Source organism: Pecten maximus, chromosome 11, assembly GCF_902652985.1.
Source record: "Pecten maximus chromosome 11, xPecMax1.1, whole genome shotgun sequence".
In the NCBI taxonomy this organism is placed as follows: domain Eukaryota; kingdom Metazoa; phylum Mollusca; class Bivalvia; order Pectinida; family Pectinidae; genus Pecten; species Pecten maximus.
The window spans coordinates 37,050,755-37,077,611 of NC_047025.1; the positions used below are offsets into that span (position 1 = coordinate 37,050,755).

The following is a 26,857-nucleotide window of genomic DNA, read 5'->3' on the forward strand; positions in this document are numbered from 1 at the left end:
TGTAAATGGCTAGCCGGGTTGGCTTTCACGACGTTATTGGCTTTCGGCATGCTAGTATAGCATGTAAATGGCTAGCCGGGTTTTGTTTTCACGACGTTATTGGCTTTCGGTATGCTAGTACATGTATAGTATGCAAATGGCTAGCCGGGTTGGTTTTCATGACGTTATTGGCTTTCGGTATGCAAGTATAGTATGTAAATGGCTAGCCGGGTTGGTTTTCACGACGTTATTGACTTTTTGTCATGATTTTGTCATTTTTGTCATATTTTGTCATGATTTTGACATGTTTTGTCATGTTTTGTCCTGATTTTGTCATGGTTTTGTCATTTTTGTCATGATTTTGTCATGTTTTGTGATTTTTGTCATGATTTTGTCATTTTTGTCATATTATGTCATGATTTTGTCATGTTTTTTCATGATTTTGTCATTCTTGTCATGATTTTGTCATATTTTGTCATTTTTGTCATGATTTTGTCATTTTTGTCATGATTTTGTCATGATTTTGTCATTTTTGTCATTATTTTTCTGAGAGGACAGACATTCTTCAATTACAGCTCTCTTGGATATTGGAATCAATTCAATAGAATTCTAATTGAAAAAAATAACATAATTCATACTTTGTTTTTTTTCTTTTATTATATTTACAAACGTATATACAAACAATGATTTCTTAATTAAACAATCAATATTTTTATAAGTTATGTATTGCAATACATACAGTCACTACACAAAACCTGCAATTAATAACAATTTATACTCATTACTATTATAACAAGTAACGTTCAAGATGATGAACGAAATCATCTACAATGTAAGTATTGGCATGCCATTCTGATTGAAGATATTCGGTGATGTCATTCATGGTCATTCCCATCTCTCGGTGAACCAAGTAATAGATACAATGTTGACCACACACTAGAGAGTTCAAATGCTGTACTGCAACGGGATTATAAATCCATGTTTTACATTGCTGGTTTAAGAAATTGATAAAATCTAAATGAAAGGGAGACAATCCATAAGGATCATAATATTCTCCACGTCTTTCTTCATCTATATACATAGCAATCCAATGTTGTCCTTGTTTATTATCTGGGTCAGTATTACAAACCATGAGACTAGGAACACTTAAAGGACATGAAGGTAATGTATTTCTAGCATAAACCCCTGCAAAATGAGGAGAAACGGCTTGTAGGGTCAGTTCTATTTCTAAAGTATTCATCATGCACTATAATCTAAAAGAATTTGCCTGTTACGATCTATTTCTATGATATTGTCAAATTCAGCATACACCACAACGTTAATGGTATTGGGTAGGGTTGTTCCGAAATGCACTTCCAAAGACAAGTTTCCCTTTTTTATCAGATGTCAGGTGTCAGATCAAATCCAACCAGGGTAAAACCAGTGCCATATTCATCCTTTGAGATGTTATTACCCTCGTCACGAAACGTTTTGCCGGTAGTGTTAAACAGGCCCATGTAGCTTCTTACGTAATGTTTCTGAGTGAAATTTGGCTGCAAAGGCTTGGTGGGGACTTGTTTGCCATCCACGTTCAGGACAACAAAATTAATATCAAAATCTTTAAAATGAAAATGATTCTTGGTGATGAGTCCACTATAGGCATCACTGTCCACACATCCGATGACCAATCTCTTAGGCATTTGTCCTAGAAACAGATTATCCTTTACAAAATTGTGATTTCCCCTTGGAACAGAAAATACTTTCATTGCGATTCTTCTGATTGGGTATTTGGCAGGTGATATTTCCAGGGCTTTTGCATGGGCCAGTCTCACCGATGGACTCAGTCTAACTTTTCTCACGTTTAGATAGATGTCCTTGATGACAACTTTGAATTCTTTGTCTTCTCCCATCAAACAGAAAACATCTTTACTTCTGGTTAACGTTATTTTCATGTTCACATTATTGACAAGATATCGTTCCTGAGCAAATAGGTCAGAATGGAGTCTTCCCATCATTTCCACAGATCTACTGGTTGCTGTTGACAATTTCCTTATACCACATTCCACTGGTCAACTGAGATTCTTTGGCTGCAGGACGATAGCTGAATAGCGTTTCCAGGTAAGCTCTGAATGGATACATATTGTTGGGTGATGAGACTAGTTTTTCATTGAGACAAACGCTGACATCCCCAAAGAGAGAATGTAACCAAAGATTAACAGGTGCAACGTTTTCATCAGTAAGGTTGGTGCTATCATTATTGAGGATCTGTGCTTTCACGTAGAGGGAAGTATTTGCTAGATCCAAGTAATCATCTCCAGCTCCTGATACGTCAAAGACATAAGGGCCACCATCATTGACAGATGTGACCGTTCCAATTTGATGCCAGTATCCATCTTCTACACTGGTTTGAGTGGGTGGTGTATCGAATAAATCTAATTCTGACTGGACACATTCACAGGAGTTCTGATGAACTAAAGACGTCTTTCAACGCCACTCTGTATAAACTACACAAACACATACACACATATATGCCTTTTTGGGGGGGGGGGGGGGGGGGGGGGGGGGGGGGGGGGGGGGGAATCATGCATCAAAGATATCGTTTGCTCTATGCTGATTGGATGATTCTTTTCTTTTCCTTTTTCTCCTTCCAGGTGGCCTTAGATCTTGCAAAGCTTTACGTTTAAGCTGATCTCTAGCTTCGATGGCACGTTTTCTTGCTGCAGTTTTGATGTTTTCCCCCTTTAGCAAATCACTAGTCAATTTCATGCCAGAATCAAATGCTTGTTTTCCTACAAGTCTCACTCCTTTCTTCACAATTGGAGTGATGCTCTTCATTCCAGAATGAAGTAAAGGCTTAATGGTTTTAAATAAACCTCTAAACAGACCTCCTATACCATGACCTCTCTGCATTCTTGTTCATCTGAAGACATTTCCACTACCACCTCCCCCAGCTTGATTCAAGTAATACCTATCAAATAGGTTTCTATCACATTGGTGAGCAGCTTTCATATCGATTGCTTTTCTTCAGTTTGAACCTACTAATAATTTCTTATATAGACCTTTTAGTGCTGATCAATTGAACCTAAAGAATGCCTCTTAAAATGTAAGGTGACGACAACTTTTCCTCTCTCAATTGGAATGAGTTTACCTTGACGAACGTCAGCCATGTTTCTGCCAGTGTATTTTTCTTCAGAAAACCGGGAAGACTCAAATCCTAACAATTTTGTCAACATAGGATTGAAATTTAAACGTAAGCCAGTAAATATAGTCAAAGTTACCTTCTGATCAATTTTATCAAAAGAAATCTTGAACATATCTCCATGTGATACCATTTTTTTGGCCCCCCATATGTATTCTAAAATATTGAGCACATTGGGATAATAACCTGATTTAACGTAAAGTTTTAATGCAGCTCCGGGATCAAATTCAACATTAGCAACATTGTCACTGCCACCAACGATCATCTCCAACCACAATTCACCTTCACGTACGTTGAACCAAGAGTGAGGATATTGAATTTCAGCTAGACCCATCTCCCAAGAACCTTTGAGATCTAGAGGTTGAGGCAAAAGTGTCTTGTAAGTTGTTAATATATTGTCTTGAAAGTACTCCATTGAACTATTACTGGGAAGGGTTATGTAAAACATCTTTCTTTTTCAGAGTAGGACTAGGTATTAGATAGCCAATACCACTGCTCAACAAAGAAACCCACAGAGACTCTAGTGGATGACCTATGCTCAGATGATAGATGCTACAGCAGATGATGATATAGATGATGCACACTTGACAAAAGAAAACAATTTCTTCTCTTGGCAGTTTGGTACCAAACAACAACCACTTAGAGTTTCCACTGGCATTGTCGGTCATTTTATTATGATTTGACTGGAGTGTTTCGATGACTTTTATACTTTTTCTGGGCTCTAATCTGTAGGCTTAATTTTTTTCCATTTCTTTAGCATGCCTGAAACTGGTTTCCTAGGTAACGTTGATCGTGAAGTGGGTGTAGAAAAAGTGTTGTAGCCACTCTCATCACTGTATTCCTTCCAATCCATTTGTGTTGGAGATAGGAGGGTGTTCTCAGATGTAGTCAAAGGGGTATCGGTGTATGAAAATCTTGATATGAAGCCAAAGGGGTAACATGAGATGGTGTATGAGTAGATTGAGATGTAGCCAATGGGGTGACTGGAGATGGCATCATAGATGTAAGAGTAACTGGAGGTCTAGCCAAAAACATTTCAGATGGTATGGTCTCTCTTATCGTTGGTAAAGGAGTAGAGGCAACAGTTTGCATTTTATCCAAATATTCTTTATTACTTATCCAGCTCTGAGGGACATTCAGATCCCTTAAAGCTGTTAGAAAGGTATTCATGCCCTGTGGATTGACGTGTTTCAGAGACCTTTGACGTGTAGCGTTGCCCACTAAATCCACTAGATTAGAACCTGAAATTACCGGGGTACCTTTATATCCAAATTCTCCTTTGTCATTCCACTGGACTACCTGTTTTAATCTATCCATCAACATTTCTGTCTTAGATTGAGCAGTTTTTGGTACACTCTGCAAAACAAGTTTACGTGTGAGGTCCTCTTTGGGAAAATTGGGTGTTAAACCATCCTGTTTGTATTGTTGATGTCTAGAAAGGTATTTTCTTAAATCCTGATCATACAAAGTCATTTTTTCGTCAAGTGGAAGATCTTCACGTTGCAAAGTACTTGCCATATTCCCCTCAATGTGGTGAAGGGATTTCACGAAAGAGTCTACAGGAGGCTTAGGTCTGAAGTTGCTGATGTGATCTTGCATGTCCAGTATTTTTTTTTCATCTTTTAAATAGACCGGACAGGACTTGTGTTGCCAAGGGTAGTAAGATGGATGTGATGGCAGGTAAAAATCCTCCTTGTTGAATGATACGTTTTTTAGTTTTGAACGGAGATTTCAGTAATTGTCTACACTTTTGTTTGTGACGGGACAACCGTTTCTTTCACTTTGGTGTCAAAGGCAAACGACCCTGTAGAATGTTTTGTATGCACTCACATAAACAGTATATGAAACTTTTACTGGCCTTTTCTAGGATGGCTTTGCGTATAGAAGGTTCAGCTTGGCAAAAATACTCCAAGTCTTTACAATGTTTCTCCAGATATGAAGACATCTTCATCAAACAACATCTACCTTCCATGAAGCATATATATATAAAGTTTTTAGGGGACATACACAAACTGATACTCTCCAGGAAATATACATGTGCGTAATCTGAGATCTGAAGGAGTGTTTTGTTTCAAATCAACTAACAGATATCCATGAGGATGAAGAGTAGCATCCTTGTAGGCTTCCATCAGTAAAGTTTTACTTGGAAACATCTGCTGAGACAAACACCTGACCTGTGACGAATCTCTAGGATTTTTCATCAAAACAATGTAATGAGTATTCAAACTGATGTCTCTATGTTTTTTACTCTGGCAAAATAAATTCTGAACTATATACATGACGCTGATGTTGCAATGATGACTCTTTTTGGTGAATAATGACGTCACGTCAGAGTTAACTTCAGATATCAAATCATCTATCACTATCAAATTATTCACAGACGTGTCTAGTTCCATTAGATCAGGTAAACGTTCATGAAACTCTACTTTGTCAATGAAACCATAGATTGTTTGATATTCTCCATAACACCACAGGATTTTATCGGGTATGGGAGTCATCATCTGTTGAATGTTGTCTATAAACCTCTTCACAAACGTTGTTTTTCCACTTCCTGTGGGACCTGCAATCATACAGGTAAAGGGATGTTTCCAGGGCAAGAAATGTCCTCTAGGTATTGGGGGGTAACGTGCTTACCGGTACATTAACTATATCAAATTCCTCCCGAGAGGTAATTTTGCCAGATGATGAGCACGGTATTTCACGTAGATCTTTGAAATGTTTTCTTCTGATATGTTGATCCAGAGAGTTTTTCAACGTGTACGTTTTAGAACAAAATTGACACACGTAAGCCATGGTTTTCTTTATTTTGGTGTTTTTTTTCAGCTTATTTATAGTTTTTATGGACACTTCAATGTCATCATAATCTATCCAGGAATCAATTTTTTTTGGCCATCCTAACCATCTAATCAACGCTAATTTCTTTCCTTTGACTCTCTTAACTTTTAAGACTTCTTCTATTTTCCACTTCGTTTCTTTTGATTTGTAGACCTTTTGTAATTCTTGAGCGTGGAAAACCCCCTCTATCTGTTCACCACTATACTAGCATACCGAAATTCAATAACGTCGTGAAAACCAACCCGGCTAGCCATTTACATGCTATACTAGCATGCCGAAAGCCAATAACGTCGTTAAAACCAACCCGGCTAGCCATTTATATACTATACTAGCATACCGAAATTCAATAACGTCATGAAAACCAACCCGGCTAGCCATTTACATACTATACTAGCATGCCGAAAGCCAATAACGTCGTGAAAACGAACCCGGCTGGCCATTTACATGCTATACTAGCATGCCGAAAGCCAATAACGTCGTTAAAACCAACCCGGCTAGCCATTTATATACTATACTAGCATACCGAAATTCAATAACGTCATGAAAACCAACCCGGCTAGCCATTTATATACTATACTAGCATACCGAAATTCAATAACGTCATGAAAACCAACCCGGCTAGCCATCTACATACTATACTAGCATGCCGAAAGTCAATAACGTCACGAAAACCAACCCGGCTGGCCATTTACATACTATACTATTTTTTCAACATTTTTTATTTTTCAGACAGATACATCATCCCGTACGCGGAAATTGAAAATGATAATGTAAATTTTAATTGAATAAAAGATAAAACAAAACTCAATACATGTGTTTTTTTATTTTCAAAATATAATCTTCAACATACTTTTCTTCAATCTTCATCATGACTAAAATTCCAGAAGGTTTTCACCTCCCTGAAAAGATAAAATCTCAAGAATATACAGTTGAAGAAAGGTATGCCACTTCTGTATTTGAAAACCAAGATACAGGGGAGAGAATTGAAGATATCTATGTTTTTTTTTTCTCTTCCAGAATGCTTCATTCAAGATGGCTGCCAATGTTGGCAGCCATCTTGAATGAGGCATTCTGGGAGAGAAAAAAACCCATAGTATCTTCATATCTCTCATCATCTTTTGCATAAATTAATAAATGAAGTAAATTTTCAAATATATTTGCCTCAAATACCATATAACATAGATATAAACTTGGGTGTCTGTGGAACAGTCTAGAACATTTGACACGAGGTACTGATAATCGACATAGACATACGCAATCCGGAACTCCTCGGGCTTTTTCTCATTTGGACTTGCACAAGCTTCGAGACATTAATATCTAGACTTACTTTTTTATTCGAAAAAAAAATCTTGATTTGGTCGATTTCATGGGGTCATGAATTGAGTTGCTCTTGAGACAAATTCAACATGAACTGCTTCGCAACTCAATTCATGACCCCATGAAATCGACCACATCAAGATTCAATCCTTAAATGAAACTTAAAACTTTCATTGAGTCCAAATTGAGTAGAAATTGAAATATTACATTTTGATTCCCCAGTCTTGACTGAACTTTACTCATACAAGCTATTATACCAGACACGTATTCCTCATTATCCCCCTTGCTACCATGTTGTTTCAATCCGGCGGGAGTTGAGGGAAATAAGGTCCAGAGACAGATCATAAGTTCCAGCATTAATTAATATATACATTTAACTGTATATCAAATATTACATTTAACAATTGTAAACGTTGCCATTGCAAATGGACAAGGTTAAGTCTACAGAACGCTTAGGAAACTTGTGACTCTATGTACATTGGTATGCAGATATCTTTCGTTTTAAATTTTAGAAGATGATAAAAATATTTTTATGTAATAGAATGATATTGTATTTAAAGTTAAACAGACGGATCACAAGTGAAAGGTATGTTATAGTGATTAGGCTTCCGCTACCTAAAGATGGCATATTTGTCATACATGTGTACAATAAAATGTTGACGGAGGAATTTCAGTCTCATACCCATTGATACAGATAGAATAAGATAGCATACAAGTATACATAGATACAGAGATAACAATAAAAAAACAACAAAAAAAAACAACAAAAAACAAAACAAACAAAAATCGGCGCTGAAAATGAACTAGCTTTGCAAACCACCAGGACCACGACAGACGGCACAGTTGCATCTTAGTTAATCTCATGGTGACCAGTATTGCATTTGGAAAGCTGTACCACAACGGCCCTGACTCGAAACGAAAGGACTTTTTGCCCTATGTCACGGTCCTTACTGCAGGTATCTATAATGTGTTTTCAAGAAATTCGTTTAAGTTTACTAGTAACTATATCTCTTTTATACACAGGATCAATGTTACTAATTCATTTAACATTTCTATTGCTATACACTTGGGCCTATTTAAGCGAAGATTCTAGACAATTTACCTGATCAAGTAGTACATCATAGTCATTATACACAATACTTTAACCCCGTAACTGTGGTTCTATTTTTCAGTAATTATCTTATTACAGACTACTGATTGAACAATAAATATAGTTTGACTTTACAAAATATTTGAATATTAGGAGTCTTGATTCAATAGACAAGAACTTAATCAATGTAAATATTTTAACAGCTATCTGGCAGCATTTTTACTTTGTAGCTTTGTTGTCTGATTATATTATCAATTGAGCAGGTATTCCTATACCTACACAGGCAAAAGTGCCACACATGTGCCACATGCGTAGCATTTTTCATGCGATTTTCACACGATTTTCATGCGTATATCATATGATTTTCCACACGCATGATTTTCGCATGAAAAGTTCATGTCATCCACATGCGATTATCATGCGATTTACATGTCTACTTGACACGCATGAGAATCGCATGTTTTGTTGCTACATGCGAGATACATGTGAAATTTACATGCGTGTATCACATTAAAGATTTTAAGCATCAGAATCATGCGTAAACAAATATTTTGTTGTTTTTCATTCATTTTTATTTTCTATTTTCATTTATTTTCATTCTTTCAGCACTTACAGTTTATTCTAATGCTTATGTGGGTTTTTTTATCACTTTTCATATAAATGAGGACTGATTTTCAAGTGAGATCTTTTAATTGTTTTAAATTTCACATTAACCAGAAAAAAATGAACAATATATACTATTTGAACAAATTCTTTTAAACTTGAAAACAAATTTCAAGACATATACATAACTTCACTCAAATGGTATAGATTAAGAAACATGAATACATATATACAGTACTGTACATATGTATTTCTTTTTCTAAATAAATTCAAATAATCAAGATTACCAGGTCAATATAGTAGAACATTTCTGGTATACACCAATGTAAATTTGACTAAGTTAGACTAAAGAAGCCATGAATGCATAATGATACCATTTTTTTAATTAACAGTAGCTACATGTATATAATTGCTCTTGTTGCTCATGCTTATTTCTATTGTTTGTCACAAATGTCCTCATGTTACACATGTGTCTGAGTGTATCTATAAAAATCTTGAAATCTTGTTAAATGAAGGTGTTTACATATTTTATTATAAATTGACAATCGACACTTAATGATCATAAAGACATTGACAAAATATGCACATAAATCAGTTAACATATACTTTGATATTGGCCTAAAATTATGCAAAGTACATTTAAATATCATCGGCTGTTTCATTTGATAAATATTACGGCAGTAACCATGATCCATAGCCAGGCTGCACATATATTGAGACAAATATCGCGAAAACCACTAGAAACGGATACCTGCATCACGTCCACGCACTGTATCACAACCATGTCTGGTGCAGGGCCAGAGCGCACCACTAGATATGAAAACAATTTGGTGTCGCTAAGAATTTGGTGCAAATACAATAAAATCGGGTGTGACATAACACCTAGCTTACATATATAGATAAATGAGATATTTATTTACCTCAGAACACATATTTAGTCCCATCTAGGTGTTTTAATTCGTCCGCATAGACCCTCGCTTACGCTAGTGAAAATTTCATACTTGACTCGACGCCATGCATATTGCTACCGGCGGGGCGGCCTAATTACCCTAATCAGTACCCGATGGAGCGAAAAGAAAAAAATACAATGTCAACATTTATTTTCATATATTTTACCGCTTATAATTAATAGATAGTAATTTTTTGAATTGAATAACAGGTTTTGGGAAATAATATGCTCAGTTTCATTAATTTAAACTAAGTAAGAAGAAACACAATAAATGATATGTGGTCTTTTCGGTCCATTGCGTTTGGATTCGGGTGGTTAGTCGTACTGTCACTTACAAAGCGGAAAACCAAATTGGACAGAATCAGAATTACAATCGCTAGCGCAGTCCGTGGCGGAGAACATATCTGTGATTCACGGCGAATCCTTTTCCCTTCACGTAACCAACGAGGCGGACAAAGATAACAGATAGGTAAGTGAAATTCGTTTGTGTGTTGTTTTTTTCAGTAGGGTCTTCTCCGGATGTTACGTCACCAGTGACGTCACCAAGTTTGTTGCTGCGCCTGTCTCATTGAAGTTCTGTGTTGTATTTTACTGTCACTGCCAGTATTTCTTACAATATCTGAATATCAGAGACGATGTTCCAAGATATGGATGTTTTGTCATGATTGTATGTTGCTTTGCACAAGCACGCGTGCAAAAAATAATCAACCCAGCGTTCAGAATGTCAAGCAAAGTCCCGTAGCCTCGAGCTCATCGGCAGTACCAGTACCGCTGACTGTAACTTGTAAGTAAACTTGTTTGTTGACATTGATGTAAACAGGCGGCGCTAAATATGCACGAAGAACAGATCCCGTTTATTTTATATTTACTGTAGTAATACTTTTTTCTCCAAATTTAATTAATTTTAGATTTCGATAGGCCTAGCCGGTTTAGTTTTTTTTGTGGCTAGCTTTCTCAGTGATTGTTTACGTCTAAAAATATCAACGGGAATCGCCAGATTGAGGTCACAAATGTACAGAAAACCGCACGTGTGCTCACGGACATTTTCTCGTGAACGAGCAGAATATTGAAATACATTTTGATTTATAACCGCTCGCATAGATATACATATGTATACTACTCATAAAACATGTAACTTATCTTAAAGTATACAGTATAGGCCTATCATCTTATTATTTTGTTAATGTAATTTTTTGTTTTCATGTTATTCCTGCCTCATTAAATCAAGGTCATACATGGAGTTCTTATGCCAGTTATATAAGAAATAATCCCCCCCCCCCCCCCCCCCCCCCCCCCCCCTCTACACACCCACACTCCCAGGTAACAAGGGTGTGACTTACACTGACCCCAATAATGACCCCTCCTTCAAAGTTTACCTTAAAAGGTGTGAAGATCTGGACTGGTGTACATGGTCATATAAACTAGATAAAGATCCCCTTAATTGTTAGATGGAAACTGGTCATCACACCTTACCTTTACCAAGCTCATAAAGTAAACCGGTACAGACTTAAGCTTATGACTAGCTATCTTACACTTTTGAAATGATATGATTGTCCCAGGTATCCCAGCTGGGTTGCCATAGAATAAGAACTCCGAAGATGTGAAATTTATGCGACTCATAGTCATGCTCATTTCCATCAATTTAACTCTACCTAATAACTAATATATAAAGCGTCCTTTATGCATGCAGACTTTGAACCTGGCATTTTTAACTTAATATAAATAATCTATATTTCAATTTCATGCATTTCTCCAAATAGGGAAATAAATATTTATGATATAGTAGTATAAAAGCTTGTTACAACACTCAAAAATGTACAGTAAATGGTCAAAATAATATTCTTCAAACACATTTTTATATTTGGAGTAGAAAACTTTTAGTCAACTTCACATTTAAAACCACTAATTGATACTCAAATGTACATTTATGAGTTAACTATTCTTAATGATATCATGATTACTATTACTTTATATCTCTGATACTGTAATGGAAGTATATGTAAAGAGTATAATTAGAAGTCAAGTCAATATGTACATGTATGTATATCACTGTAGCAGGCCGGGTTTTAATTGTAAATACTGTACATAGTTGTATGGTCGCCTTCTAGCTTCCAGCTAGGGGGAATTTCCCTTTAGCTCAGTGGACCAGTAAGCCGGGGTCGCTGGTTCGATCCCAGCTGGCTGCACACTGCTACTCCTTGAACTTTTACATCCATAGATTAATATAATTTTCATGTATGAGTTAAGCAAATTCTTATCAAGCTTTCATGTACACTAACTGCAGTTGGCCTTATGTCATTTTTTAAAAGTTTAAACATTTGAATTTATGATTTGAAAATTGGCTTGAACAACCATCCTACATTCATGAGAGTGACACGTCATAATCTGTTACATAAAATGTAAGAGTGACACGTCATACTATGATATATATTGAATGAGTGGGAAAGGAAAACGATGTAGTTCCAACAGGTCTGTTTTACAGGTAAATTGTACATAGTTTGCTGCCCAGAGGCAAATTGTACCTCAGACTGTAGATTTATAGGCCTATTTAATTTTCCTGGACGTGAACAATGTGTACTAATAACGGGTATACGGCTATAGGTTGGTTTTTGGAAGTGGTGAATTTACATTCTTTATACCTTTGGGAATTTCACTGAAGTTTTTTTTTACTTTAACATCTTTCTTTGGAATAAATTTTAAAGCATTGTCTTTATATTTTTGAATCAAACAAGAGAACAGCATCATTTCTTAATTTGTTTTGCATAATTTTTTTCTGAACTTATATCATTCAATTACATGTATTTGTAGAACTATTGAAATGACATGTACACTGCAAGCTGGAAAGTTCCTCATGCATCAGGTCCTGTCACTACAATACATGATATCAGGGATATGTCCCTGGTCATAATGATTGTTTAAATAAGAAAATTTCAAGATTTGAAATTGATTTCGAAATGAAATATTGAATAACTTCAGCCTGTGTTGTGTGATGGGAATAATTTTGAAAGATCAAATTTAACTATTCAAATGATTTGCTTCATGAATCTCACATTATCAACATTTTTTTTTTTTTTCAAATTAGACTTTTTATTCAAATTTTTAATGAAACATGATTACATCATATGCAAATGCTAACAATTTGAAATTATTTGTTTTGAAGTCTCTGACGTGACCTTGATTGAGACTATATCTTTGGACAGAGCCAAATTATATCTTTTGCCATGTACAAAGAAATCAATGTGGAGAAAGCTAAGTTGATACTAAAATATTTTCAATTAAGTCATATTCAGTTATTTTGGGTGAGGAACCATGTACATTTTTGTACACTTTTGAATTCAAGTTGATTTCATCTATTTACAAAGGTATTACAGAAAATTATTTGACAAATTCGAACAATGACCAGGAATAAATTATCACAATTCTTTGAAATGTCATCTGCACACAGGTAAAATATAGTTGGCTTAGTTGCACAGGGACTAATGTAAAAAGTTCACAATGTATGTGGCCAACACTGCAATGGACAAATATTTACATCAGAAAGGGCATTCAATTCCAGGCCTCAGAGCGCAGTTTATTTCCCTCTTGAGAAAAACTAAATTGAAATATTTTAAAAGTTTTCACAAAATATGGTTTTCATTTCATATTGCAGAACTATTCTCTCAATTTCAAGTGACCTGGTATTCTTATCGCCTTTTGCCCGTCGTTGTCCGTCATGCGTCCGTAAACAATTTACATTTTTGACTTCTTCTCCAAAACCCCTGAACCAAATTCAATGAAATCTGGCTAAAGGTCAACGAAATTGTGAATTATATGGTCCCCACCCCCCAGGGGCCTGAGGTATGGGGCTAAAAAGGGTCAAAATGACTGCAACTTCAAAAATATTCTTCTCTATATAGTTATATACTCTCAGATATGTTGGAATCAAATACTCTTCATAGATGGAAGGGTCTTATGGTGCTTTACCAAAATTATGAATTTCATGACCCAGGGGTCTCACATTTTGCCCCTCGGGAGGGGGTAAATTTTACGTTAGTTTATATAGGGAAATAACATTTTTGACTATAATTTGTTTGATTTCTATTGGAATTCATTCTAACTTGGTTAACATTATTAGCTTGTGATGGCAGTTTGATGGTATACACATGTTGGCCCTGACTGACCCCCAGGGGCAGATAAGCGGGGCTAAAAAGGGTCAAATTGACAAAAAATTTCAAACATCCTCTTCTCAAGACCCAAATAACTAAATAAGGTAGAATCAAATACTCTTCATAGTTGGAAGGGGCTTATGGTGCTTAATTAAAATTATGAATTTCATGACACTGTGGTCACACATCTACCCCTTGGGAGGGGGTAAATTTTATTATAGTTTATATAGGGAAATCACATTTTTGACTATGACTTGTTTGATTTCTATTGGAATTCATTCTTATTTCGTTAACATTATCAGCTTGGGATAGCAGTTGATGGTATGCACATATTGGTACTGACTGACCCCTTGGGGCTGATGGATGGGGCCAAGAATGGTCAATTAAATTAACTGAAATATTTCAAATCTCAGGTGACCGTTAAGGCCCATGGGCCTCTTGTTCACTTATTTGATACAACTGCAATTGTTAGATATTTTATTAAAACTGGTATACACCACAGGGGCTTGGCACGATTTTCCAAATGATAGTCCATATATATATGTATATAGTATCGATACTATATACATATATATATGGACTATCATTTGGAAAATCGTGCCAAGCCCCTGTGGTATACACGTACTGCTACCATATAAGAGGTTAAAAACATTTATTTATTCATACAGTTTGCAAACAAATTGATATCAATGATTAAATGAAGCTGAATTTATGTTTTTATTTTCTGAAAACTATTTTGTTTTCTTTGTTTTAGATATCTTCAACATCCAGCTCCTAGAGGGACACCAGCTGTAAGAACTCCTGTCAGCTTCAAGTCTAGGTAATCACACATGTCTTGTAACTTCATAATAATCTTTGAAAAATACTTATTTATTTGGACACTTAACCAACTGCTGTTTGTTTAATCACTGTTACCTTCATGTCAAGCTCATAAAGAAATGTGATAATTTTTATAAATTTTCTATAATAAATATGAAACATCAATGTGTAAGCACTGACTTTGACTTTTCCAACGTCCAGGTCAGTTTTGTTTCTTTTTACGCCCTGTTGAAAGCCAATATCATTTAAGGATGTACCCGGTTTGGAGGAGAAGGAACGCTGGAAAACCCAGTGTTTAATCCGAGGGATCCACTGATCTCTGGTCAGTGCCAAGTAGCTGCCCCACTTAGGTTTCAAACTCACAACAGAGAAGCCTGAGGGGCAGGTCAAAAAGGGTCAAATTGACTGAAATTTTGAAAATCTTTTTCTCCACTCCCAGATAAGCTGAAATCAAATACTCTTTGTATCAAAGACGTAGATGGAAAGGGAAAGGTCTTGAGGTCCTTTACCAAAATTGTAAATTTCATAACCCTGGGGTCAAGCGTCTTCATTGAGAAGGGGTAAAATTTACTTTATTTTATATAGGGAAGGCATTTAACCTCTGCTCATAAAGCTGTATATGACACTGTCATTGCAATGATTCAGTGATTAATTCTCTAAAATAATTATACCCCCGCAACGAAGTTAGGGGGGGGGGGGGGGGTATACTGGAATCAGGTTGTCCGTCCGTCCGTCCGTCCGTCTGTAGACGCATTTTGTCCGGGCAACTCCTCCTAAACTGATGGGCCGATTTCAATGAAACTTCACACAAATATAGAGGAACATGTGTAGATGTGCATGCCACTTTATTTTTCTCAAGATTATGGTTGCTATGGCAACTGGTCACTATAAACAGGTTTTCTGATAAGAACCATAACTTTAAGTTTGTCCAGACAACTCCTCCTAAACCAAAGTGCCGATTTCAATGAAACTTTTCACAAATATAGAGGAACATGTGTAGATGTGCATGCCACTTTTGTTTCTTTTTTTTCTGTTTTTTTTAAATGTGGTTGCTATGGCAACTGGTCACTATATTACTGGGTTATCTTATTAAGCCTTCCATTTCGACCATTGCAGATTGCGGGGGTATAAGTCAGCCATCTTGGCGACAGTTCTAGTTAATTTTGAAAAGTAATGTAGTCATATTATTGAGATTTTGATTATCATCTCATAATTAAATATAGTTCATCATGTGTGAATGTACCATGAAAAAACCAATTTTGATTACTTTTTTCTTTTAATTTTGTTTACAGAAACTTCAACAAAGGTGGACATCTGGAGAAGCTGAAAGACAGATCTGCAACATAGTGAAACTGTTTTCTGCTTTCGGCAAATGGACAGTCAGTCAGTCACAGCAGGCAAGGCTCGGCAGTTTTGAAACCCATGTCAACAGTGTTAAGCTTCAAGGAAAAAGATTCAATGAACTGTATATCATATGATTCTGCATAAATATCTCCAAGCAGCAAAAGTGATTTCTGGAACTAGAAGTAATGATGTTGGAGAGGCAAACAATATGAATAAGACAACAGTATCTCCGTCTTGTTGAAAAAGTGATGTTTTTCTCTATACAAGTTATACCAGTAATGCAAAGGCCAAGGACATGGATAGTGGTTTTTAATATTTATATATATGTGTATTGATCTTTCTTACCATAAGATAAACTGACATTCTAAACTATAGTGCAACTTGGTTTTGTATGGATTTACTTTACATGAGCAAGTATTAAATGAATTATATTTTTGATTCTAAATGACAAATTTTCATCTTGTTATTATTGATTAGACTTTAAGATAAAATGCCCATTGGGCATCTGACATTGTTCTGTTTGGTTTGCTTTATTTTGTTTACAGCCATTAAAGGGATGTCAGGTGTTGAATGTATAGAGGAAAGCCTGAGTACCTGAGATAAACCAAAGATCTATGATCAGTACCTGGCAATTGTCCAATGTGGTTTTCAAACTCACAATCCAGAAGTGAAGGTTATAATGGAACAATGTTGGGACACATTAACCACTCGGCCACTGCGGACCCTGACATGACACATTCTGAGTTGTAATAGAATTGTTTGAGAATGATCTAGTACATTTCTGAAGAAATTCTAGAACAATTCAAGACTTTCTCAGAGGACATGTGATTTACGCATGTGCTCTTTTCATGCATATTACACACGTAATTTACATACGAGATACGCACGTAGCTCTTTTCGTCTCCTCCACATGCGTATTGATTCGCACGATTCTCGCATGACAGATTTTACATGCGTTTAACGCATATGATACGCATAATTTACGCATGTAGCTACGCATGATCCACGCATGTCGAAATTTACACACGAGACACATGCGTATTACGCATGATATTCATATGAAGTCAACGCACGATTTACGCGCGTGCTCTTTTCTGCTTAACCACGCATGTAAATTTCATATGATTTTCATGCGTTTTACGCATGTGGCACATGTGTGGCACTTTTGCCTGTGTAGTAGTGTGCCGTTTTCTTCAAACGTGATATTGCTATTAGCAACAGCCAGACTATGTAGTACAAATTGAATATTTTTAGGTCTCAGTTGACCTACATGTATTGCGATCGCTTTTTTTGCGGCGGCGTCCGTCGTGTGTTTTAGATATTTTTTTTACACTGGGATAAAGTGCTAACAAGCTTGTTAAAATCAATGACCCTGATTTAATTTAATATATAAGGTTACAAGGGTCAAATATGCTAAAATCTTTATACGTTTTTTTTCTTGAAAACCAAGAGATTTAGAAACCCACTATTGCGTTTGTAGCGTGCTGGAATGAAGGACTACACACTTTGTTGCATTCTGGGAGGAAGGGGAACAATAGATGATTATATAAATGACCTTGACCTACATTCAATATCACAGGGATCAGACATGCTAAAAGGTTTAAATTAAAAGGACTTCTCAATAATGTAGGGGCCCAGATACCTGATATTGGCCCTGTATTATGCTTGGATAAAGGGATACACAGTTTGTTCAAATGAATGACATTGGCCGTATAGATAGAAACGTGTCAAAAATGTTCGAAAGCGCTCACTTTGCTGATCGTTTGATATATTTTGGATATAGTTGGTAGAATACTAATTGCACGATCTCTTCATCAAATGGATTATCATAAGTGTGACCCATCGGGATAAGAAGACTTTTCTTCTCTATGGTTATATAAGCCAGGTCACATGTGTTTGGCTGGTGATGCAGGTTCATTTATACCTCAACAACAGACACACAGAAGAATTTCCCTTTCGAAACAAAGGGGATTGACAAGGAGGCTGATGAGATGAAGATGGGTATGGTTGAATTAGCATCTAAACCCTGAGTATCCTAGAGCACTTGGGAGAAAAGGACGGTTCTAAACGTGTCTGTGTTTACTACAGGAGATTAAATTATGTAACCATGATAGATAGCCATTCTCTTCCATGGATTGATGATATGCTTATGAACCTGTCTGAAGATTTTTCCTTCCCAACATTGCATCTACAATGCGGTAATTGACAGGTGAATATTGCAGATAGGGTCTGAAGGAAAGCGCGTTTGTCTTGTGTAAATGAAAGTCCAGGTAAGAGAGACTAAAATACTGTACAAACATGCTGTAAATGATCTATTTCTCTGAGCCAACATACTAGTGTCTAGTGTAAGGCAGTTCTTAGGTGATTATTTGCCTGTGTAAATTCATTTTAACTGTATTTATAATGACAAGATACAGAAATGCTACTTCAATTTTATGGTATAATAAAATAAGTTCGTATATTGGACCATCTAACTTCAAACTTTCTGATATTTTAACAAACGTGGACTTCTTTCGGACGCCATTAATTATGGTACCCTTACCTACACAACATTGAAATAACGACCGTTGCCTAACTGATTCCTTGAATTGTGTGTGTCCTCCCGGAACAACTAAAGCATCTCTGGTTCTGCGGTTCATTAGGCCATTGGCTGTCCGTACAAAAATGTTATTCCATCCCTCGGTAATTGCAGGAGGTTAATTGGGATGTTTGGCCGATTCCGAACTGTTCTGTCTAATTCATCCCACAAATGTTCAGTTGGGGCCATATTGGGTCTTTTTGGAGGCCATTGAATAAGGATTATGTTCTGGGTTGCAAGAAAGTCCCTACAAACTCTCGCAACGTGATGTCTAGCGTTATCCTGCTGAAAGGTCAAATGGTGCCTCCTAATGAATGGCACAACATAAGGCAGTAGGAACCAATCTCGATAGCGTTCAGTCGTTAACTTTCCGTTAATGATCACTTAAGGTGTCCTTTACCCATGAGAATTTCCTCCATAAACCATAACCAATCCACCTCCAAATATGTCGCACTCCAACACAATAGTCTGCAAAGCATTCACCGACGTCGTTACACTCGTTGACCTTTATGAGCTGTGGTGTTCTCGTATACATAATTGTCTAGTTATAAAACTAAGAGTAGTGAAGACTGCAATTGCATGACGTAACATGAGTTATTGGCCTGGGGGCACGAGCGCGTGTTCGACAGAGAGTCGGGCGGCCATGTTGGCAAATAAATGGTTGATTCAATTCGATGGTTGTGGTTGAATCCGGAATACGACGTAACATCTGGCGACGAGGGAAATCAAAACTATGAGAACGGATATGACGAATCGATGAATGATCAAGTCGAGGTACCTGTAAAAAGAACGATGGCGAATTTAATTGAGCTAAACCGACTGAGCAAATTTGAAACGCGCACCGATCAGTGTCGTCTGCACCGGACATGGGAGCGCTGGATGAGAAGTTTTGATTTATTTTCTATCGGGAAAGGAATTACTGATTTGGACCAAAAACAGACTTTATTATTACATTGTGCGGGCCAAGAGGTCCAGGACATATATTTCACATTACCAGCGGGCGAAGGTGAGTCGAACTATGCAAAAACTCTAGATGCATTAAACAAACATTTCAAAGGAAAAGTCAACGTTCCAAATGAGCGATACAGTTTCAACAGTTTATTACGAGATGAAGACAACAAGACCAGTTGTGTTGTGCGAGTTCACCAATGTCGATGAACAAATACGAGACCAGGTCATAGAAAAGTGTACGTCTCATAAGTTGAGAACACGTCTACTCGAACGAGGTCATGAACTTACATTAGAACAGCTGAGAAGGATAGCTCGGTCATTAGAAATGTCAGAAACGCATGCTAAGAAGATGGAAAATACGACGCCCGGTCCTGTATGTTTTAAATGTGGATATACTGGTCACATAGGTAGAGATTTGAAATGTCCTGCAAGGGTTCACAAGTGTAAATTATGTGGTGGCATTGGGCATTTTGCTGCGAGGTGCAAACCGAACCCGAAACCTAGCTCTGTTAACCAGATGAAGGGAAGTAACTCTAATGAAAAGCGTGGACAAAAATATGGAAAATCTGGAGGAAGGAAGGGATATGGGAAAGTACATGCAGTTGGACCTACACCACAGGGACATGAAGATGACAGTGATGAATACACAATCCAAGTAAGTGACATGAAGTCTACAGAGGTGGTTAAAATCAAACTAGATGAACAAGTTGTTGATTTAATAGTAGAGAGTGGAGCTTCTGTAAATATTATTGACAAAAATCAATGGAATGAACATAAAAGAAACAAAATAAAATGCACGTCTGAGAAGACACAGAAGAAGTTGTACTCGTATGGAGCTAAAGAAGCATTATCACTCATGGGAAAGTACCTGCAATAGAGATATTCGTGTTATACGGTGAAGGACCAGCATTATTAGGGAGAGAGACAACAAAGGAATTAAGATTGTTGAAACTCAATACAGGAGTACATGCGATAAACACATCCGGCAATATTTATGAGAACTATCCTGAATGCTTTGATGGTATTGGAAAACTGAAGGATTTCCAGCTGAAATTACATATGGACAATGATTTTCAGCCTGTAGCTCAAAGAATGTACAGAATACCATACAGTATGCGTCAAAAGGTGAGTGACAAAATAGATGAGTTAGATGAGTTGTTGTACCCAAACCAGATGGGGATATCAGACTGTGTCGAGCAAATGAGGCCATCGTGCGCGAGAGACACCCTATTCCTACGGTGGACGAGATTTTGTATGACCTCAATGGCTGTAAAGTTTTCAGCAAGTTAGATCTGAAGTATGGGTATCATCAAATTGAGCTCGAGGAGGATTCGCGCAACATAACTACATTTGTGACGCACAAGGGTCTCTACCGGTACAAGCGGTTGATGTTTGGTATCAATTCTGCACCAGAGCAATATCAGCATGTCATTTCGCGTGTATTTCATGACATTGAGGGTGTACAGAATATTTCTGATGATATTGTAGTCTATGGTCACACCAAACAGAAACACAACGAGCGATTAGAGAAAGTACTCGCGAGGATTCGAGAAAAGAGCCTGACATTGAACAAACGGAAATGTCAAATTGGACTTAGTGAAATTGAGTTTATGGGTCACGTGATCTCAGGTCAAGGTATTGGACCTACAAAGGAACGAGTTCGTGAGATAGTCAACGCGACACCACAAAAGACGTCATCAGAGGTGAGAGGTTTCCTAGGGCTAGTGAACTTCAGTGGGCGTTATATACCCAACTTAGCAACAATTTCTGAACCGATGCGACGGCTCACTAAGAAGGGTGTTGAGTTTGTATGGGGACGCGACCAGCACGCGAGTTTTGTAAAACTGAAGGAATGCTTTTCCAAGGCAGAGACATTAGGTCATTTCTCGTTGAATGCAGACAAAACAACTGTTGTGACTGATGCCAGTAATGTTGGTATTGCTGCGATATTGCTCCGGGAAGATAAGAACGGAAATTCTAAGGTCATTAGCTATATGAGTAGGGTATTATCTGACGTTGAACGGCGATACTCAACTTTGAACTTGTAACTGTCCATAAACCCCAGGAAGTTTTGTATGGACCAACATCAAAACCAAACGCGAGAATTGAACGCTGGGTGATGAAACTCATGCCTTACAGATTTAAAGTGCGATACGAACCTGGTACAGGTAACATTGCGGATGCATTGTCGCGATTAGTTGATACGTGGAATGTCGGTCAAAGTAAACTTGAAATGGAAACAGAATTACAATCGTTTCGTAGCAAGGGAGGCTACTCCGTCAGCTTTGGCGACTCGTGAGATGGAGGAGGCCTCAAAGGGAGATGACGAACTGTCTATGGTGAGAGAATGTATTTAATCTCGTAGGTAGGACAAAACATGCTAACCATATTATCCGGTGAGAGATGAACTTAGTAGACTTGGATACATGTACCTAGTACTATGTGGAACGCGACTAGTCATTCCGAAATCCTTAAGGGACAAATGTATTCAACTTGCTCACCAAGGACACATGGGCATACTAGGAACAAAACAACAATTGAGGACCAAGGTATGGTGGCCTCAAATGGACAGAGACGTTGATAAACATGTAAAGTCGTGTCATGGGTGTCAAATAGTTACCGGAACGGTACACCCAGAACCGTTAAAACCTACAGAGTTGCCTACCGGACCATGGCAAGACTTAGCCATTGCCTTACTGGGACCGCTTCCAACTGGTCATGTTTTTGTGGTAGTAGACTACTATAGCCGTTACTACGAGATTGAAATCATGAAAGATACCACAAGTACAAAGATCACGGAAAGTTTGGAGAACATGTTTTGTCGTCATGGGATACCAGTATCTATAACGTCGGATAATGGACCACAGTTTAAGCCGACCACTTTGAAGACTACATGCGAAAAAATGGAATTATACACCGCCGTGTCACTCCATTGTATCCAGCTGCGAACGGCGAAGTTGAACGCCAAAATAGTTCACTGATGAAACGCATCAAGATCGCGCACGCGCAGTCAAAAGACTGGAAGACAGAAATACTGACATATCTATTAGCGTATAGGACAACACCACACAGTACGACTGGAGTATCTCCTGCGGAGTTGATGTACGGGACGAAATTAAGGACAAAACTACCTCAAATAGAACATTTAGGAAAGAGTTTGGTCGACGAGGGAGTACATGACAGAGACGGGCACATGAAATATCGTAACAAGATATATATTGACGCGAAACGTGGTGCTCAAGATTCTATCTTGAAAGTTGGAGAGTCCGTACTGGTGAAACAGAAACAAACAGACAAGATGAGCACACCATTCTGTCCTACGCCCTACACACTAGTTGAGAAAAACGGGAATAGCTGCACCGTTGTATAGAATGATGGTGTGTGTTACAAAAGGAACAGCACGTTCATTAAACCATTCCAAACACCAGAGGACACCCTGGACAAGCAGCCGAGTGGAAGTCCATTGACAGCCATGGAGGACACCATGGACAAGCAGCCGAGTGGAAGTCCATTGGGAGTCATGGAGGACACCCTGGACGCCGTCGATGATGATCCGCCACAGGATATCCAGACAGAGACGTTTTCCAGGCCCAGGAGAGTTGTTAAACTTCCCGTAAAGTTTAAAGACTTTGTTAAATGAAATGACGTGTATATATATAAGTGAATTCAAACGTTCAGTTGTTCAGTTAAATTGTTATTCAACAGTTACGCATTCAGCAGATTATGTTGAAATTGAGTCATTTTCCAGGAAGTGACATTAACATTTTGTTTTGTATAACAGTGTTAGTGAATATTAGCAAATAGATACTTGCAACTTGTGATTATAGCTTATTCCGTGGACAACATGGATACTACCAAGAGACTTGGCCACAAGTGTTTCATTTACTTTTCAATGAATAGTTACTTAAAATGTGGTTCGTAGGTGAGTGACAAAATAGATGAGTTAGATGAGTTGTTGTACCCAAACCAGATGGGGATATCAGACTGTGTCGAGCAAATGAGGCCATCGTGCGCGAGAGACACCCTATTCCTACGGTGGACGAGATTTTGTATGACCTCAATGGCTGTAAAGTTTTCAGCAAGTTAGATCTGAAGTATGGGTATCATCAAATTGAGCTTGAGGAGGATTCGCGCAACATAACTACATTTGTGACGCACAAGGGTCTCTACCGGTACAAGCGGTTGATGTTTGGTATCAATTCTGCACCAGAGCAATATCAGCATGTCATTTCGCGTGTATTTCATGACATTGAGGGTGTACAGAATATTTCTGATGATATTGTAGTCTATGGTCACACCAAACAGAAACACAACGAGCGATTAGAGAAAGTACTCGCGAGGATTCGAGAAAAGAGCCTGACATTGAACAAACGGAAATGTCAAATTGGACTTAGTGAAATTGAGTTTATGGGTCACGTGATCTCAGGTCAAGGTATTGGACCTACAAAGGAACGAGTTCGTGAGATAGTCAACGCGACACCACAAAAGACGTCATCAGAGGTGAGAGGTTTCCTAGGGCTAGTGAACTTCAGTGGGCGTTATATACCCAACTTAGCAACAATTTCTGAACCGATGCGACGGCTCACTAAGAAGGGTGTTGAGTTTGTATGGGGACGCGACCAGCACGCGAGTTTTGTAAAACTGAAGGAATGCTTTTCCAAGGCAGAGACATTAGGTCATTTCTCGTTGAATGCAGACAAAACAACTGTTGTGACTGATGCCAGTAATGTTGGTATTGCTGCGATATTGCTCCGGGAAGATAAGAACGGAAATTCTAAGGTCATTAGCTATATGAGTAGGGTATTATCTGACGTTGAACGGCGATACTCAACTTTGAACTTGTAACTGTCCATAAACCCCAGGAAGTTTTGTATGGACCAACATCAAAACCAAACGCGAGAATTGAACGCTGGGTGATGAAACTCATGCCTTACAGATTTAAAGTGCGATACGAACCTGGTACAGGTAACATTGCGGATGCATTGTCGCGATTAGTTGATACGTGGAATGTCGGTCAAAGTAAACTTGAAATGGAAACAGAATTACAATCGTTTCGTAGCAAGGGAGGCTACTCCGTCAGCTTTGGCGACTCGTGAGATGGAGGAGGCCTCAAAGGGAGATGACGAACTGTCTATGGTGAGAGAATGTATTTAATCTCGTAGGTAGGACAAAACATGCTAACCATATTATCCGGTGAGAGATGAACTTAGTAGACTTGGATACATGTACCTAGTACTATGTGGAACGCGACTAGTCATTCCGAAATCCTTAAGGGACAAATGTATTCAACTTGCTCACCAAGGACACATGGGCATACTAGGAACAAAACAACAATTGAGGACCAAGGTATGGTGGCCTCAAATGGACAGAGACGTTGATAAACATGTAAAGTCGTGTCATGGGTGTCAAATAGTTACCGGAACGGTACACCCAGAACCGTTAAAACCTACAGAGTTGCCTACCGGACCATGGCAAGACTTAGCCATTGCCTTACTGGGACCGCTTCCAACTGGTCATGTTTTTGTGGTAGTAGACTACTATAGCCGTTACTACGAGATTGAAATCATGAAAGATACCACAAGTACAAAGATCACGGAAAGTTTGGAGAACATGTTTTGTCGTCATGGGATACCAGTATCTATAACGTCGGATAATGGACCACAGTTTAAGCCGACCACTTTGAAGACTACATGCGAAAAAATGGAATTATACACCGCCGTGTCACTCCTTTGTATCCAGCTGCGAACGGCGAAGTTGAACGCCAAAATAGTTCACTGATGAAACGCATCAAGATCGCGCACGCGCAGTCAAAAGACTGGAAGACAAATACTGACATATCTATTAGCGTATAGGACAACACCACACAGTACGACTGGAGTATCTCCTGCGGAGTTGATGTACGGGACGAAATTAAGGACAAAACTACCTCAAATAGAACATTTAGGAAAGAGTTTGGTCGACGAGGGAGTACATGACAGAGACGGGCACATGAAATATCGTAACAAGATATATATTGACGCGAAACGTGGTGCTCAAGATTCTATCTTGAAAGTTGGAGAGTCCGTACTGGTGAAACAGAAACAAACAGACAAGATGAGCACACCATTCTGTCCTACGCCCTACACACTAGTTGAGAAAAACGGGAATAGCTGCACCGTTGTATAGAATGATGGTGTGTGTTACAAAAGGAACAGCACGTTCATTAAACCATTCCAAACACCAGAGGACACCCTGGACAAGCAGCCGAGTGGAAGTCCATTGACAGCCATGGAGGACACCATGGACAAGCAGCCGAGTGGAAGCCAATTGGGAGTCATGGAGGACACCCTGGACGCCGTCGATGATGATCCGCCACAGGATATCCAGACAGAGACGTTTTCCAGGCCCAGGAGAGTTGTTAAACTTCCCGTAAAGTTTAAAGACTTTGTTAAATGAAATGACGTGTATATATATAAGTGAATTCAAACGTTCAGTTGTTCAGTTAAATTGTTATTCAACAGTTACGCATTCAGCAGATTATGTTGAAATTGAGTCATTTTCCAGGAAGTGACATTAACATTTTGTTTTGTATAACAGTGTTAGTGAATATTAGCAAATAGATACTTGCAACTTGTGATTATAGCTTATTCCGTGGACAACATGGATACTACCAAGAGACTTGGCCACAAGTGTTTCATTTACTTTTTCAATGAATTAGTTATCTTAGAAAAGGGGGAATGTAGTGTTCTCGTATACATAATTGTCCAGTTATAAGATTAGAGTTTAAGCCTACAATTGTATGACGTAACAGGAGTTATTGGCCTGGGGGCACGAGCGCGTGTTCGACAGAGAGTCGGGCGGCCATGTTGGAAAATAAATGGTTGATTCAATTCGATGGTTGTGGTTAAATCCGGAAAGGCCTGCATGGTAATGTCTGTCGATCTGCTGTTGACATGATGGTCATTTGATTACTCCAAGTGTCTCGGTGTAAGAGAACAACAATGATTAAACAACCACTATCAAGACGAACAATTCTGCACAGAAAAGAAAGCAAAGTTTTATGTAAGAGCATGTACTGTTTGGAATCCAC

General features: G+C 38.0%; 1 protein-coding gene and 1 long non-coding RNA gene across 2 annotated transcripts; one reads left to right on the forward strand and one right to left on the reverse strand.

The window, feature by feature from the left end:
• Positions 1–1,358: 1,358 nt before the first annotated feature.
• On the reverse strand, positions 1,359–1,970 carry LOC117338587 (uncharacterized protein F54H12.2-like). The gene has a single exon (XM_033899944.1). The coding sequence runs from the start codon at positions 1,968–1,970 to the stop codon at positions 1,359–1,361; it is 612 nt and encodes a 203-aa protein (XP_033755835.1).
• An 8,515-nt stretch (positions 1,971–10,485) lies between these two features.
• Positions 10,486–16,711, forward strand: LOC117338033. Its single transcript, XR_004534951.1, has 3 exons — positions 10,486–10,735; positions 14,851–14,916; positions 16,208–16,711. It is a non-coding gene; the product is annotated as an uncharacterized LOC117338033 (long non-coding RNA).
• Positions 16,712–26,857: the final 10,146 nt, after the last annotated feature.

Coding starts and splice junctions, on each gene's coding strand:
- LOC117338587 (XM_033899944.1), bottom strand. CDS start 1,970: ATGGGAAGACTCCATTCTGACCTATTTGCTCAGGAACGATATCTTGTC.